The 18908-nt window shown below is 38.3% G+C and overlaps 1 protein-coding gene across 1 annotated transcript; it reads left to right on the plus strand.

Annotated features, from left to right (window-relative positions):
• The first annotated feature begins 8169 nt into the window (after positions 1–8169).
• LOC123063566 (homeotic protein female sterile) lies at positions 8170–9314 on the plus strand. The gene is made up of 2 exons (XM_044487387.1): positions 8170–8733; positions 8843–9314. Exons 1-2 carry the CDS (start codon positions 8263–8265, stop codon positions 9029–9031), a joined length of 660 nt encoding a protein of 219 aa, XP_044343322.1. The 5' UTR covers positions 8170–8262; the 3' UTR covers positions 9032–9314.
• The last annotated feature ends 9594 nt before the right edge of the window (positions 9315–18908 follow it).

An 18908-nucleotide genomic window follows, 5' to 3' on the forward strand; every position in this document is an offset into this window, starting at 1 on the left:
AATTATCGATTGCCTAGGGACAAATAACTTTCTTGTTGACAAAGGCTCTCTACTAAAACCAATTTAGTTGTGTCTTCATCTAAACAGCCCTTAGCTTTTATTTTCTCGCTCTTTACTTTCTTGCAAGCCTATCCAAAAACCCCTACAAAGTACTTCTAGTTTCATACTTGTTCTAGGTAAAGCGAACGTCAAGCGTGCGTAGAGTTGTATCTGTGGTCGATAGAACTTTAGTGAATATTTGTTCTACCTTTAGCTCCTCGTTAGGTTCGACACTCTTACTTATCGAAAATTGTTGCGATCCCCTATACTTGTGGATTATCAGCCGGCCAAGAACAAATTTTTTGCCTGGCTTCTTCCGCAAAATAAGATTATGACAGCCGACATACTACCGGCTAGGCAATGGCCGAACTCTTATTTTTGCCCGCTCTATCGGCGAAACCTCGAGACAGCGGAACACCTCATGTTACAATGTCCGTGGACGGTTAGCCTCTGGAACTTGGTGGCTAACAAACACTACTAGGGAAAAGTTTATATGCAAACACTTACTAGTAGTGAGGGTTTATAACCCTCGCTACTGCTACTTACTAGTAGCGCGGGTTTTTACCCCTCGTTACTACTAAGTTGATACTAGTAGCACAGTTTTTTAACCCACGCTACAACTAAGCGGTCTTTACCGTGCCCTCCCGGAACATGCCATAGTAGTAGCGAGGGGTACAAACCCGCGCTACTACTAAGTTGATAGTAGTAGCGCGGTTTTATACCCCTCGCTACTACTAAGTACGGGGTAGATGAAATCCCCGTATCCTCGGCCGAATCCCTCCTCTCTCCCTCACTTTCCCCCTCTCCCACTTTCCTCGTCTCTCTCTCATACTCTAGCGTTGGCCGCCGCTGCTACACTCTGCTTTCTTCTCCCTCCCTCTCTGAGATCCCACCGGTGGGCCGTTGGTGGAGCTCCTCGCCGCCGCCAAGATGCGGAAGCGCGACCTCGGCATCCTCCTCCTCGCCGCCTTCACCGTCTTCTTCTCGCTCCAGGTCAGCCCTCCTCCTCCCAACCCTCTCCGATTTGATCCGTAACCCTAGCTGGCCCATCCCCCTCCTCCTCCGGTAGGACGAGGGTGACTTCTCGTTCCGGGAGGCGTGGTACCACCTGTCGGACGACGTGGACCGCCTCCCGTCGCTGCTCGTCGCCGACCTCAATGGCGACGGCTTCCGCGAGGTGCTGGTCCCCACGCACGATGCCAAGATACAGGTCCTCTAGCTCCGGGCCCACGCCGGGCTGGCCTCCGCAGCCACCCTCGATGGCTTCCACGAGGCGCGCGTCATGGCCGAGATCTCCCTGCTCCCGACCAACGTGCGCGTCGCCGCCGGCCGCCGCCCCATCGGCGCCGTCGACCGCTCCTACAAGCACGCTGAGGTCCGCAAGTAGGTGCTCGTCCGCACCTCCGGCGACCCTTGTCATCGCTAAATCGAACCATTGACACCATTGACAGCACGCATGGGGTCAATATTTTTTTTGGTTTTTCAAATTAATAGTAGTAGCGCGGGTCACAGACACGCGCTACAGATAGTTAGTAGTAGCGCGTGTCGAACCCGCGCTACTACTAACACACGTACTAGTAGCGCGGGATGCACCGCACTACTACTACTAGTTAGCTGTAGCGTTGTAGTAGTAGAGCCGGCACCCGCGCTACTACTAGCTTTTAACCCGTGCCACTACTAGGCTTTTTCCTAGTAGTGAAATTCCACCTACTAGCTCTCTCGCCAACATCCTGGAGACGGAATGCCACCGTGGTAGATTGGCTCAGCGAACGTTCGGCCGTCCCGGCCACGGCAAAGAGGGTGCGCTCCTTGGTGTTGTTGCTGCTATGGGAAATTTGGCGGGAGCGCAATGATCGCGTCTTCTGGAACGTTGAGCGCGCACCTCCATCTGTCCTCCTCCGGGTGGATGAAGAAAGGGTTTCCTGGGTGCTGGCTGGAGGCCTGCATTTGATGATGCGAGAGTAGCTATCTTGTTTTAGTCATCATTTTCCTTTTTTCTCCTTTTTAGGGGGTTCTCTATTCCTGCTCTGTACAGTTGGCATTTCTTTCGCCGTTCTTCTAAATGAAATGCGCAGCTCTCCTGTGTCCTTCCAAAAAAAACCATGCAAACATTCATGCATGCATGCCACAAGGCTAGTTCAGCGTGCACGCATATAGCTGGTGTTGCATCAGACAATAAATTCCCAAAAATGTTTGAAAAAGAGTTTGATATGTTATATGTACTTTATTTGGTAGCACTCTTTCTTCAAAACATTGCAATAATTCCAGTGACATTATAAAAAAATCATATTTCCAAATTCAAGAAGCTTGATTTTCTTTAGTGACTCACTATTTGTTTCAAATGCAGGTTATAGATTATTTATCACACCCATTTCAACAATTTCATTCACATTTCAAGCAATTTCACAAGTTGTCCACATCCATTTCACACAATTTTCATCTTTTGACTTTTCAATTCTTTCATTTGAGCAATTTCAATTTTGCATTCATACTTCGCTAATTTCAACTATATTATCACACACAATTGAATTGTTTGATATAGTCATAAATACAATTCAAAAATTACTACACACAATTCCACTATTTCTTTCGTACTTCAATGCTTTTCAAAATGATTACACCAACATTTGACACATATATCATTTTGTAGAAGCATTTCAATAATTTTACTACTCGCTTAACAAACCAGGACTTGCATTTCAATTTCTGAACCAATTCGTAAATTTATTTTGAATTTTTTGAAGTTTCTCATTAAAAAATCTTTTGTAAGAAAATAGAAATTTATGGATATAATATATTTTTTGGCTATCCCTGCAAATGTCTCATGTAAGCGTTGGTATATGAATTGTTTTGAGCTATTCCTGTAAGGGCTCACTGATCTTAAAAGCGGGATCAAACAACTTACTCGCAAAGACAGTGTCAATTGAGCAAGTAGAGTGTTGCCATTGAAATTTATCTATAATTCCATGAAGTTATAGAATTTTCAACCACGTGGATTGTATGGGCTTCTCTAGATTGCAGAAATTTGAAAACGTAGGAATAGGGGGAATGTATATTTTAGGTGTCATGTACAACAAATTCATACAAGATTTCAAAACATAATAGTTTTTTAGAGGAGTCTTTTGATGGGCATAGGATATATAGACACGTAATCCCAAAGAAAAAAAATTAAGATGAGGTCTGTTTAGTATGTGCAATTCGGGGGGGGGGGGGGGGGGTAGGAGTGTATTACATAAAGAATCCATGCAAAAAGGACGTATATACAAAAATAGTATCCCTAATCCTATGATATAAATGCCTCTCATAGAATCAGTTCCTTATGATTCAAATCTTCCATATTCCTTGAAAAATTCTATAATCCAGAGATGTAGGAAATATGCCCTAGAGGCAATAATAAATGTTATTGATTATCTCCCGGTTCATAATTATGTTTATGTTCCATGCTATAACTGTTATGGTTCTCGAGTCTGCAATAACTACGAGGCTCGAAGGAAGACTCATATGCACGTGTGGAATAATAAACGGTAAACTGTATTCCTAGTCTGGCCTCTAAGACTAGCTCAAGTGTTGCATGATGGTTATGTTTTCCTGATCATGGGCATGTCTATACCAGCAACCTTGAGGCAACAATGTTAAGAGAACATTTGTGTTGAATCAACCCGAATTGATCTTATGCTACGCGATACATTCTTCACAAGTTTATTGGTATATTACACGGAGATGGTTAACGTTTGCATGATTCCTTAGACCATGAGAGTATCGAGTTTCTTCATGCTTCCTTGATTAACTTTGGGGTTTGTTAAACGTCATCCGTAAATGGGTGGCTATTACGGCGGCTTACGGGTTCATGGAAAAGTATGTCAAGTAACTTGATAGCTCAAGATTGGGATTTGCTCCTCCGACGATGGAGAGATATTCTCGGGCCCTCCCGGTGTTAAGGTATCCATAATCGTCTGGCTAGACACCTTGTGATTTGATCACTGGGATGCCGGAACATGGAAATGAGAAAAGAGAACAAAACCGGTAACGAGGTAACTTGCATGGTGGACAAATTGTTCGTTCACGGGGATGCAATAAATCTCACCTCGGGTGTTTGTGACATATCACGAAGTAACAGGAATAGCTCACTGCAACTGGAGGTTCACTCGAATATTCATTCGTGTGGGTATAGGGGTCAATATGGGTGTCCACGACACCGATGTTGATCATTGATCGGAAGGGGTTCCGGGTCATGTCTATACTTCACCGAACCTATAGGGTCACATGCTTAAGGGCCATCTATCTGTTGAATACTAGACAGGGAGTCTGAGAGAAAATCACCGAAAAAGTTTCAGACACCGAAAAGTTTCGGACAGCGGAAAAGTTCCGCAGAGAGAGGTCATCGGATGAGTTTTGGTGAAACCGAAAAGTTGTTTCGGGATATACTATTAAGTCAAATTGGTTTCGGCACATGCCTGATAATTCTTCGAGGGTGCTAGAGTCATTCTGGAAACTTTCTGGAATTTTACGGGATAAAAGCTGGAATTGCTCCGGAGCTGCCGGAACCACTTCAGATGCTTTTCGCAGATGAAAATCACTAATCCGGAATTGTTTCGGAACGCATTGAAAATTATTTTATTGGGTACTGGAAATTTTCTAAGCCCACATAAATATTTTCAGTTCGAACGGACGCTGGAAAATGTCGTCATGAATAGTGAAAGTGTTTTTTAGGATATTTATGAAAAGCCACCTTTTGGGGCTTTTCCCAAAAGGCTTCTAGAAGGACTTGGGGATCAAGGAACCCTCTTTGGGGGGGGGGGGCATGAAGGTGAGACGTTGGAGGGTGCAGCTCCTCCATGGAGCTCCACTTGTCATCCCTTTATGCCCTTTTATGTGTGACATAAAGTGTGGGCATTTTGGGTTTTTCATGTTTCCCCCTACCCCCTTGGGTTTTCCTATAAATAAAGGTGAAGAGGCACTCTCCACACTCACTCCTTACTCTCATACAAATGCCATGCATGATCTGGCTCTCTCTCTCTCTCCCTCCTAGCGAAATAGTTTCGTAGAGCCAAAAGGTTGTCTCGTTTTCGGCTGGAATTAGTTCTGGACGGAGAAGCCCTGCCGGATAGATGGCACCGTATGTGTGCAACTCTATAGAGAGATCGTAGTTTCGGTCTTAGTTCGGGAGTGCCTCCTGAAGGGCTGTCTGTGTGACTGTCCGAGTTTCAAATGTCCTCCCGAATGACTGTCCGAGTTTCGAAGCTCCTCTCAAAGGGCTGTCCGCGACACCATTCGGGGGACTGTCTGACCACCTCCCGAAGGGCTGTCCGAGGGGCAGATGAGGGTATACATCCTCGCGGTTGGGAGATTGTAAATCTAGCTGCGGGGATCTGCACCGCCGTTCGTCATCGACTCTACTTCCGTTGCTCTATGAGTCGGTAACAAAAAAGATCAAACCATGTATGCAGTCTCCATAGTGGTCCTGGACTGGTGCGTAGGTCGAATTTTTTTTTGTTTTCTGCTGCGTTACCCTACAAAAGAGGCCCTAAAAGTCGATAGAAATGCCTCAACTCGGTAATTTTGCCAATACCATCAAAATGGGTATTGGACCGTGGACAGCTAGCATGTCCAAATAATTGTTTATTCGGCCTTCATTTGTTATGTTGGAACGTTGTCATGGGAATCAAAATGGACATCAAACTAATGCTGGAAGCTGATATACTTTACAAACACTATATGCTGCCACTGGGACTGATATATACAGCTCGCCATACATGTGTGTTGTGCATGGGCTGGCCCAACTACATCGGCTGGTATTTTTATTCTTTTTATGGTTCGTTTTTATTTTCTTTTTAGTTCATATATTAACAATTTTAAGTGTTTTTATTTTTTAGTTTTAATTTTACATTATGTTCTTGAGTTAATTTAGATCATCTTTTCCGTTTTTGTTTGTCTGATTTCCGTTTTGTAAATTTATGAATCAAATTTTCTAAGATGTATAAACATTTTTATTTTCATATTTTCATAATTATTTTTGTCATTTTGTTGATTAATACTGGAAATATTTTGTGTATGTTATTAGACATTTTTTTGAAACCCTTGTACTTTTCTCAAACACATAGAAATCTTCTAAAGATCTATATACCTTTCGTTTTCATATAGAATATTCTTAAAAAATCACAAATACTTTTTTGAATACATGCTTTTTCCATTGTACATGAATATTTTAAAAACTATTTAACACTTTTGAAATACACAACCATATTTTTTGATACATGTGAAAAAACTCTATATACATGAACACTTTCTTTTGAGCTACGTGAACAATTTTTCTCACAACACATCAACAGTTCTACTCATTTAAGAATATTATTGTCGGACTGATTATATAAAATCACTAAACTGAATACATTTTTTAGATTTCTCAAAAACAAATCTTACCTATTAATTATCCGTAAAAACCCGGTGACATGGGCCTCTTGGTTGAATGCAAAACTACGAGAGTGGAAGGCATATTGCGATGTTTGCGTGCTGGCCCACGGGAGCGAGGAGTTGCTTACAGCGAGCATTAGGGCAGTACACAGGGGACCCTGGTTTTCAGAGCAATATTTATTCATAAACTACCTTTGCTTTTGACATACATAACATATCTGAATAATTTCGTCGTAGTGTAAATTCGTCTGTTGAAGCTAAACGGCTTGAAATCCTGGTGTATAGAGATCAGGAAGTGCACAACTAAGATGCTCTCTTTTCATGTGTGTTTCGTGCAAATATTCCTTAGCTGTGGAATTATATTTGAGTCCTTGGTTCCCATTATCTATATTCAGCATTAACATGGAAAATTACAATTTTTGTCAAATCAAATGTGAACAATTGAACTTTACATCAGGTTGATTGTGACGTAGCATATGTGTTTTTGAATGTTACATCAAGTTTACTGTGATAGAGCATATGAATTTTCTTAGTATGCTTCTTAAAAAATAATTTTATAATTTCTTGTCGCCTTTTGGTGTGAGCGATTGTGGATTCTATCATATATCTATCTTTCTATAATTAAGGAAATATATCATTATCAATAAGATACCAATTACACTCGACCTCTACACTAATACGATATCAAGAGCTAGTCAAGATACTGAGAATGCACAATAGCCAAATTTAAAAAAGAGAAATTTCCTAAAAAATAAAAATATAAATAAAAGCTTGACATGGCTGAAGTGAACAACAACACACACTGACAGAAAGAACACCAAGCACCACCCTTGGAAACATATGAACTGCCATAGATATTCTAAGACTAATTATGCAGTTTAGTGGCAAGTGAGAAATGCGCTGCAAATATCTCCCATCATGGTTATCTGCTGTTTATTGACCAAATATGAGAGCTGTTTGTACTGCGTGTTATTTTTTCAGTGAGAATTGAAGTAGTACGCTTGTGTTACAAAATCTAATACTTTTGGCTTACTAAGCTAACTAGCTTTCTAATATTTTAGGTACACTCTAAGAGAACTCATGCTTATGTATGCTTAGTCTCAGCTATCCGAGCCATCAACCGAATACCGTGTAAACACATCAACTAATCTGTTTGTTAAGATTAAAGTTTTTTTTTTGAGGGTAGATTAAAGTTTATGACAGTAAGTTTGTTAAGAGTAACTTTTACCCATCAGCTGAACTGTTAATAAGAACCATGTGGCGAGAAAGAGAGTTACAGCCTTACAGGAGCACATTTTCAATTTTTTTATTCGCAATAAAAGAGAGAGAGATATGGATGCTCTGCTGAAAGGAGCGGAAACAGGAATAACTTTACTGAGTGCTCCAAAAAAAAAAATGCTCCAAGTTGTCGAATTATCACATACTCTTTCCCAAAAGAGAGAAGAACACGAATCTTGGCAATTGTGCATGTCAGCCTAGAATCTATATAACATCTGTTGGTAGCTGGGTGCAAAACTTAGAGATTCTGATAAGAAGGATAATGTTTTTTTTCTTCATTTTGTTTTCACAAAATTTCTCTGCCGAGTGTCGACAAGTAACAGCTATACTCGCAAGAGAATGGTGCAATAATAGAGGGAATCATGGAATCTTCCACGTCCGCCAAACCTCACCGTCCATCTTCTCCGGTCACTTTCACTCGCCGCGCTATAAATACACCCTCCTCAGCACATTTGCAACAAGCAAGCAAGCAAGCAGCCACACGTACCGGCGTTGATCACATTAGCTTGCTTAGCATCACCACCTGGTCTTAGAATGGCGGCCTACTACAACGGCGGCAGGACCATGCCCTACTCCAACACCGACGAGTGCTTCGACGGTGGCAGGACCATGTACTCCAACAACACCGACGACTGCTACGACGCTGGCAAGCACGGCCACGGGCACGGGCAGGGCCATGGCCATGGCGGGGCAAACATGTACGCTAACACCACTGACGTGGAGTGCTTCCAGGACTCCGGCAGGCACGGCTACGGTGGTGGCGGCAGGACCATGTACTCCAACACCGTCGACGAGGAGTGCTTCGACTCCGGCAGGCACGGGCATGGGCACGGCCACGGCTACGGGCACAACGACGGTAGGGCCATGTCCTACTCCACCACCACCGAGGAGTGCTTCGGCGGTGGTGAGCAGGGGCAGGGGTACTACAAGAAAGAGGTGAAGCAGCACAAGAACAGGGAGCGCGTCGGCGAGGTCGGCGCCCTCGCCGCCGGTGCCTTCGCCCTGGTAATCAATTAATTAACTTCACCAACAAAACAACATCACATTTACACAGTACAATTTATCCATGTACTAATTAAGATGCATGATCTTTGAATATGGCGTGTGTGTGCAGTATGAGGGGTACGAGGTGAAGAAGGACCCGGCACACGCGAGGAAGCACCAGATCGAGGCCGGCGTGGCAGGCGCGGCGGCGCTCGGCGCCGGCGGCTACGCGTACCACGAGCACCGCGAGCAGAAGCAGGCCGCCTACGGCGGGCAGCAGGAGTACAGGATGCCCGTCCACAACGGCTACTGCAACTAAGTGCACGCTACCAACGTCGATCGATCGTCGTATAGACTCCAATAATAAAATCGACGGAGCATCATGCAGGCAGGCATGCTGCATGTATGTGTTGCTTAAGTACTCTTAATTTCGGCTCATCTACAATAAGCTAGCTGCATGCGTACGTTCGTGCTACCAGTCACGTGCTCTGTGGTGTAACTTGCGTGTGGTACAATACGGGTCGAGAGTATTTACGCGTGTATGGATTGCGTGGTCTTGAAAAATAATAAGAAATAATATTATGGTCGATGCAAAAAAATAATATTAAAGTATCTATCTATTACCTAATCTTTACCTAATAATAAAGGGGTTATTGCAAATCAACCTGTGCTTGAGATGGTTAGGTGGACAGTGGTATCTCCAACTCATCAGGGTTCAAATCCTGGTGCTCGAAACGATTCATTTTTTTTTCAAAGTTGTCATCATCCGGTTCAGCTCTAATACAATGATACCCTTACATATATTAGAAGGACATACGTACCGCAATGGCTAGAGTTGCTGTCTTCCACCCCTGGTTCGATCCCGGGTACTACCCTTTTTTCTCTACTTTTATCTCTTAACAGCGAGCGAGCCTCCTCCGCCCTGCATGTGTTCATGAGCCAAGCCATGACACCCCCTTTTTCTTTTCTTATTTCTGTTTTTCCTTCTACCACTTAACTCGGGATTTCCAAAAGTTGCGAGTTTTCAATTTTATTTGAGAAATCATAAAATGTTCATGAATTCAAAAAATGTTTGGAAAATCATAAAATGTCCAGTATTTTAAAAAACTGTTTGCATTGTTTCTGAGAAATCATAAAATTTTCATGAACTAAAAAATGTTTGGAAAATCATAAAATGTTCAGTATTTTAAAAAACACTTGCATATAAAAAATCATCATTTCAAAAAATGTTCGCAGAAAACATACTCATGATTTTAGAAAAAATGATAAATTCAAACAGATCTGTAAATAATGAACAAAGCTAACCGGCTTACATAGAGGGTTTTTTGGGATCTATAGAGGTTGTTTTATGATTTTATTTAGTACATGTGAGTCGCTTAAAAAAAGGTTTCCATGTTCAGTACAGGGTTGAGCCCAAAAAAATTGACACAACTTTCTATGGGTTAGTTTTTGTCTCCATACACATCTATGTTTATTCTGATATCATAGTTTTACTGGTCAGGGTAAACACCATGAGCCTAGGTTAAGGCGAGACACATCATCCATTAGTCTAGCTTAGGCAAGGTCCATCAATGCAGTTTGCTCAGCCAAAAAATATTTTGTTGTGGCGTCTTAGAAAATCAAGTCGTGATGAGACCATCAGATTTTTAGCTTTTGAAATGACTTTTTAAAACTTCCTTATCTCATTATGACATGATTTCAGATGTTTCAACTCACTGGCATATGTTTCAGAGTTTTTTTTAGCTCTAGCACGTATGCATAATTTGATTGTTTTTCTTCCTTTGCAACGCACAGACATATTTGCTAGTAATAATAAAGTCATTAGTGCTTCTGCCGATACATCACATAAATTGCTACCAAAGTTGCAAAATATTACCCACTAATGCCACATAAATTGCGCCCAAGGTTGTAAAATATTACCCACCGATGTCACCTGTAAGGTTTTTTTTGAGGGGTGATGCCACCTATAAGTCATAAAAAAACGTTTCACATAGGGAAATCATCGGTCTGGGCCAGCCCACATAGTAGGGACCTCCTATACTACGGTTTGTGCGGTGATAGAAGATGCAGCGTGCCCGTTTGGGCCGGCTCATGTGCAGACAGTCTGTTTCTAAATTTTGTTTTCTTATTTTTCTTTTTTCTTTTTCTGTTTTCATTTTTTCTCCTTTAAATAATTTTCTACTTCAAAAAATTCCAAAAAATTTAAAAATATATATTTTACATAAAATGTTCAATAAATTATAAAATAATTGTGGATTACAAAAATGTTTGTAATATTAAAGAAATTTCTCATATTCAAAAAAATTTCGTAATTGTGCAAAAACCCGTTTGGAAATCAAAAAATGTGGATGATTTTTAAAAAAGATCATGTATTAAAAAATGTTAATGATATTGAAAAAATGTTTGGCCTTTGGAGTTTACATTTTTTCTTCCGTTGCACCGCATGGGCCCTTTTGCTAGTTAATAATAATATGGTGTTCTACGTTGGCTGATTTAGATCTAAACATTGGAGCCATTGTCTTCTCATGTTCCTCCGTATGAAACATAGGGAAAATTTTCTCAGTCTCCCAAAAATGTCCTCGTCTATAAGTGTGGTCACCCAACAACTTCATAACATCAGTACTCCCTCCGATCTATATTACTTGTCGCTCAAACAGATGTATCTAGCATTGTGAGTAACTTGTTTGTCTCTCAAGTGTCAAAACACTATATATTTAAGCTGGGAGATGCAGCTTATTTCCTAAGCTGTCCGAAAAAACTGGCCCTTAACAACTGCCCAGTGGCGGATCCACACACGTGTTTGCAAGCCCAGTAAATATATAAAACTACAAAAGGTTGAGCAAAATCTGTGAACAAAGAAAACGGAAGAAATGAGATATTTCTTGAAATACAAATATTTTGAAGACCAATTTTGTAATAAAAAAACACATTAGAAAATTTGCAGCGCCGCTCCAAGGGACGGGCGGTTAGTGCCAACAAAACAAAGGGAATCTTTATAAATTAATAAAGACTAAAAGTTCTGCAATGAGCTTGGGGAAGTGTGAAAGATCGGAAACTATATATGCACACATCAAGACTTTAGTTTAGGTTATTTCATTTATTGTTTCATACATGTTTCACTCATTTCAGCCATATTATTACACACAAAATGTTCATTCCAAAATAGTTATAAATAAAATTCATAAATCATTACCAACATTTCAACTATTGCTTCGTATTTCAATCAATTTCTGAAACATTACACAGAGATTTAACACAAATATAAATATTTAGAGATATTTCATTAATTTTAGCCCTCTTTGAAAAAGTTAGTAAACTTCCACATCATTTTTTGATACAATTTATAGAACCTACTTTGAAAGTTTTGATGTTTTTGAAAAAGTAATATTGTAAAAAATAAATTTAGAAATTTGTGGATATATTGTGTTTTTTATATTTTTTTGGCATTCCTGCAGGTATCTGGTATATGCATTGTATTGACCTATTCCTTTAAGTGCCCACTAATTTTAAAGCAAGAGTGAACAACTGATTCAGCTTCCGTAGCTAGAATATTTGTGTTGCTAGCATGCCTTGTGAGTCGACACGCAAAGACAGATGTCGATTGAGCAAGTAGTCTTTTGCCATTAGAATGTGTCTATATTTCCTTGAAGTCAAAGGATGTTCGGACATACACAACTTGCCTTACATGTTTTTCCCACAAGATTTGCCCCAGCTAAACTAGCTGATATTTTTATTTCCCCCTTTTAGCCTTTCTTTTCTATGTGATTACAGATGAATTTATTTAAAATTTTATATTTTTATACCTTTTTGGTAAGTTTTTTGGGATCTTCTTTACCTTTTTTTGGTCTGATTTCATTTTTAGATATATGAATAAAATTGTCTGAGATATACAAAATAAATATTTTCTATTTTCTCTTTGATATTTTAAAAAATTGTATGTTGCATTCTCGATGAATGTATATGACATTATTTTGAAACTCTTGAACGTGGTTCCATACTGATAAATATCTTTTAAAGTTTGACAAACCTTTCATTTTCACATCGAAGACAAATTTTGTGAGTATTTTTTGGCCATACATATATATTTAATTCGTTGTTCATGAATACTTTTATGAATATATTATCACGTTTCAAAAATACATGATGTATATTTTTGTGACCTGTGAAAAAAATTATACACATGAACATTATGTTTCGATCTGTGTGAACATTTTTTTCACAAAACATTAACACTTCTACTCCTTCAATAATATTTGACTTATTATTGGACTGATTATATAAAAACAATGAATTAAATTTTATTCCGTGATTTGTCAAAAATAAATCTTGCATAATAATTGGCCGATTTTACCAATGATGTGGGCCTCTTGTTGGAATAGACAACTGCGAGAGTAGAAGGCAAAATGTGACGTTGGTGTTCTGGCCCACGTGAACAAGGAGTAGCTTACAATGAGCCATAGGCAGTGCGAATGCCCCAAATCTTATTTGGGGCCTTCCACACCATCTAGAGGCACATCTGGCACGTTTAGTACTATAGTGCTAGTCATGTTTAGTACTATTTGGGAAAGAATGGGCCGGCATGTTTAGTACTATAGTGCCAGTCTTAGTCTTCCCGCATTTTTTCAGCAAGATTTTTCCTGTTGGTTCTTAGGCAGGTTACTAGTCGGGTTTTTTTGTTCTTTTTTTCTTCCATATTTTTGGTCTGTTTTTCTTTTTCCATTTCAGTTTTTGTGATTTCATTTGTCAAATTCTTCTGCACGAATGTTTTATGGTTTCTTGGTAAGGTTATGCGCAAAGTTTTTGAAAATTCAATGAACTTGTTTTCAAAGTTATTCAAATTTTCCAAATTTTCTGAACCTTTTTTAAAATAATACGAACTTGCTTGAAAAATTGATGAATTTTTCCAAAGTCGGTGAACTTTTTGAAAAACACTAATTTTTTTGAAAATTTATGAACTTTTTCCAAGTACGTGAAATTTTCTCAAGATTGATGAATATTATTTCCAATTTGGTGAACTTTTTTCAAAGTTGATGAATTGTTTTTTTATGTTCGTGAACTCTTTTTCAAGTCGATGAATTGGTTTTTCAAGAATCCATGAACTTTTTTTTTCAAATTCGGGAACTTTTTTTAAACTCATGATTTTTTTTCAAATTGTGGGCTTGCATTGGAATCTACTGATTTTTTTCACCTAATTTTCAAAAAATATATCCCGTTAAAAGTTAACGGTCAACGTCCATGTCAATGGTTCACAGTCAACTTAGTGTTTTCAAAGTTAGTGGTCAGCAGGTCAAATGATCAGTGGTCTACAGCGAAATCTCTCGTGTGACCGTTCACTCAGCCGCTAGCTCGCTCTCGCGGGAGAGCCACTGTGTTGGGCAGGCATATGAATTTATTAGTGTGAATGCTATTTGCGCTATCTGGCGCAAGGAGCGCCGACGAGGAGAACTCCTCGAATGGTATGTCTCACCTACTGTGAGGCGTACTCCGTTTTGTAGTAGGCGATCACTAGATGGGCCGACCCGATTTGGGTTTTTGGAAAGCGGTTTTAGGACTCTTCTATGACAGGTTTGGACCGGTTTTAGAAGCTTCTATGTGTTTTTTCTTACCTTTTTTGTGTTTCTTCACCGGTTTTCTTATATTTTTTTCTATTTTTCTATTTTATTTTTATCATTTCAACACATGTCCACCTTTTTCAATGCACATTGTACATTTTTTATACACATGGCAAATTTTCTTGGTACAAGTTGAACAATTTTCAAATAAATAAATACATTTTTAGAAAATAAATTCCAATAAATGTTAAACATTTTTCAACACGTTGAATTTTTTGATGGCATGAAATTTTTATTTCATTATGTGAAAAAAATATTTATATTGTATAAACACCTTTAAAATGTCAATAACATTTCTTTAAATGTTTGTACATGTTTTGATATTTTTCTGAATGGTATGAAACATTGTTTTCTGAATTACATGGAACTTATTATTACATTGTATAAACATTTATAAAAAATTTAATGAACATTTTTTACGCATGCTTTTTTTAAATGCCACGATCATTCTTTTAATGTTATCAACATTGGTTTAATTTGCATGAATATTTCTTTGAAAACACAGAAAATATTTTAACGCGCTATGAACACCTTTTACAAATTTGAAGTAACCGATGTTTCAAATATATACATTTGGAATATTCAATACATATATATATGAAAAAGGGAAAAATAAACGGAACAAATAATATAATAAACAAAAGTCAGTAGAAGCACGTTACTACGCCGATTCACTAGCCTATCACTTGAGGCGCTGCTACGTTAGGTCCCAGCATAAAACGGTACCTAGATATGCCCCAGAGGTGTACATTGGGGACCCTAATTTTTAGAGAAATATTTTTTCCTAGTAGTTAATCGAATCAAAATGTGAACAATTGAATTTAACTTATTGTTGATTGTGACATAGCATCTGTGTTGTGGAATATTACTTCAAATTGAGTGTGACATAGCATATGTGTGTTTCTTAGTCTGTTTCTTAAAAGACAGTTTATAATTTCTTGTCCCCCTTCGGTGCGTGCGAATGTGGAATCTAGCATCTACCCATCTTTATTAATAAGGGGAATATATTAATATCATTAATATACCAATTACAGTCGGCCTCTACACTAATACGATATCCATAACTAATCAAGATATCAAAAACGCACAATTACCAAACTAATAAAACAGAAATTTCCTCAAAAACAAGAAAGAGAAAAGAGAAATGAAAGCATGATTTGGTCGAAGTGAACGGCAATACATAGTGATAGAAACCACACCAACCACCGCCCTCTGCAACATATGAAATGAGATTGAGATTATTAGAATATGTAGTTGAGTGGCTAGTAAGCAACACGTTGCATATACCCCATCGTAGTTATCTACTGTTTCTTGACCAAATATGAGATCTGTTTGTACAAAATGTTTGAACCACGGCCATATTCTTTTCTATGAGAATTGAAGTAGGCTTGTGTTGCTAAATCTAATAGTTTGGGTTTACTTAGCTAACTCATATCTATCACTTTGCATTCTACATAAATAAATCCATGTCTAATATTTTTGGTTTATTAAGAGAACTCATACTTATGTATGCTAAGTTGCCCACTCCCATCCCCCAAAGGCATCAACTGGATACGGGGTAAAATTTATTAAGAGTAAACTAGTAAAGTGGCCCGGTCGATGCGCATGCTAGAATTTTATAATTGTAATAATATGACCATATATTTGGTTGGTCTAAAGAGAAATTGGAAATTATGCATGGTGTACCAATTGTAATTTCTAAGATCGGTCTTGTTGTTCAATTATATTTGTATAATTTCCTTGGCATTTTTATCATGTTGCATTGTCATATTTTTTATTTGAAAAATATTTTATAGTTTGATTGTTTTCAGGTAGGCATATGTAAATTTTCTAACACGTTCAAGATTGACATACTTTCATTTTAAAGTTTTTTTTTTGCAAGTGATTTATTTTGAATTTGGTCTATGACGTTATAGAGCATTTATACTATATATCCATTAAAACAGTCATTTTGTGTTAGATATTGGTTTACATTACCATTTGATTTAGTTGAGCTAAGACACGTGCAATAAGAATGAGCATTGTTGGCTCATATATTTATCTAAGCAAAGTTTGACACAAATACCCACTCTCTCGAATAAAACATCGTTCACACTACTTGCCAAAAAGAACATTGGCCAATCTACTATGTACGGAACACCAGTGCTTTCATGGGTTGCACCAGGCTGATCCTTCACTTTCCCCTTTCTCGAGTCTTGTCGTCTTCTTATTAGCTCCCAACCATGAAAGTAGACTATCCAAATTGGATACACAGCTTGAAAGCACCAGGATGATCCTTCACTTTCCCCTTTCTTGAGTCTTCTTCTCTTCTTATTAGGCCCCTTTCATGAAATTGGCTGATCCAGTCGGATCCAGAGCTTGAGTGTATCACTCAAAAGGTCCCCTAGTTTTCCTTCTTGGTGGCCCTTACTTTCACACAGTCCGTGGCTTGGGTCAGGTCTGTGGCCATGGGTTGGCCTTCCATGGCAACTTGTTAGGAAAATAATCCACAAATTTCAATCTCCTCTATTTACTCCCCCCCCTTCAACATCCTACCAGATTTCGGGAGATGTGGAACCGTATCAACCTCCTCATGAGTTTAGGTATCTTCTTTGTCAAGTTTGTGTGTTCTTCGTCGAGACAACATCTAGATGGTTGAGATGGTGTCTTATGGAATAAGGTCTTGTGGCTGCATCAATGTAATATTGTGGCTATTGTGGTCTACTCCATTGGTTCCCATGGCTTGTCATATCATGTTCCGCAAATGTGAGGGCGTCGCCTTTAGTTCGTTGAAAGTGTTCAAGCAATATTTTTGGTGTTTCACAAAAATTAATATTACATGATGGAAAGTAAAAATATTTTGCCAAATGTAATATCACTTGTGCTACATCTTTAATAATAAATATGTGTGCTGATAAGTATTCTGACATTTCTAGAAAGACCATTTATGTCAATATTGCATTCGAGTCGTCCACACATGTTATTACATAGTGAGGTCGCTAGTAGTTTTTACGTGATGTTAGGTCTCGAGAGATAAAGTTCAAATTTTAGGTCACTGTTTGTTATGTATACAATTATTAAATTATGTGTTTTGAGGTCCAAACAGTAATTAAGGCCCACCAGAGCATTAATGTAACCAAAAAAATAGCTTAGGTCGCTGTTTGTTAGGTATACAATTATTAAATTATGAAGATCTACTGACTATCATCAAACAATATATAATTAGGTTACAATCGAAGCACCTACCACAAGAGATGTATGGATTGTGATTTATTAAAATACCAAGGATCCAACAAAAGAATGGTAGGCTAATGACATGCACATATAAGTTGTGGTACCATAATAATAAGGTTTGACATATCAATAAGTTATTGGTTATAGTGGCTTAGTATGTTGCTTTATTGTGTATCTTCTATCCGAGTTACCTTTTTTCGGTTGGTGAACATGTGTGAGTCATTTTATACTAAAATCATAGCTATACAAATATGTAAGATTATATTAATATTTTCCCAAATAAGTAATGAATTGAATAGAAAAATGACTTTAAATATGTTGGCATAGATCAATAAAAAATTGATAAATTTTATTTTCCCTTGGATAAGTCTTTCTCCCTCTCATTTAATCCATCCATTATGGAATGAGTGATGTTTTATGCATGCTCCAAAGTTGCAAATACGAAAACTACCATTTTAAATGAGTACGCAACAAAAAAATAGGAAATATTTCTCAAAAGGGAATTAGTCTTTACATTAATTAATCATGTTATTTCATTGCTATGTTGATATGCGGTAGTCAAAGTTAAGCAAGTTTAAGTGAAATCTTTCTACTCGCCATCTATTTTTAAATATAGAAGTTGTAAAAATAAATTATCTCTCCTATATACTCTCCTTTACAAACCTTTTTCCATAACCCTCTCAATCAACACACACAAAAAAGATGAGCCTAGGCTGTGTTTTTCCTGGCATCTCCTTGTTTATTTAGGATGGCACATTCTTGACACAATTATCTAATATGAAAAGCAAAATTACTGTTCTTGGATTCCATTTGGCCCCATCACTGCATAGCTTTCTAATTAATGGTCCATTTTTTGTAAGTCCTTGTCATAAAAACATGGACAATGACATCACCAACTTCATGCTTGTCTCTCAAGCACTACTTACTCGTTGGTTGGCCCCTATAGAAAACATTGCTGGGTGAAAACGGTTCATGCATCACACCGAGTAAAAAAAATTGTCCCGCTATTTTGGCAGACTGCTCAAATGGCTCATTAGAAATATGAAGATTGGTTTTTGCAGATTTTGTATTTGTATCCTGATATATCATGATTGGAGACATGGGGAGGATCATAACATGACCGGTGAATCTTGATATATGTTGGCTTTGAGGGACCTTAATGAAGCTTAATTGTTTTGATAAATTTTTTTGTTTGTTGATCACGTATATTTTAGTAAGTAGTTTTTTAATACATCAATAGTGCTATTTTTTTTTTACAAATAATAGTATATATTGTAGGTGATAATCCTTCCATTCCATGTTAGAGGGCGTCTAAGAAATTTGGAGATCCTGGAATTGTGTATTATCAAGCAAGAGCAGCTTTACCTTAAG

This window comes from Triticum aestivum, chromosome 3A, assembly GCF_018294505.1.
Source record: "Triticum aestivum cultivar Chinese Spring chromosome 3A, IWGSC CS RefSeq v2.1, whole genome shotgun sequence".
Classification (NCBI taxonomy): domain Eukaryota; kingdom Viridiplantae; phylum Streptophyta; class Magnoliopsida; order Poales; family Poaceae; genus Triticum; species Triticum aestivum.

Coding starts and splice junctions, on each gene's coding strand:
- LOC123063566 (XM_044487387.1), top strand. CDS start 8,263: ATGGCGGCCTACTACAACGGCGGCAGGACCATGCCCTACTCCAACACC. Junction 8,734..8,842: donor CCGCCGGTGCCTTCGCCCTG/GTAATCAATTAA, acceptor GTGTGTGTGCAG/TATGAGGGGTACGAGGTGAA.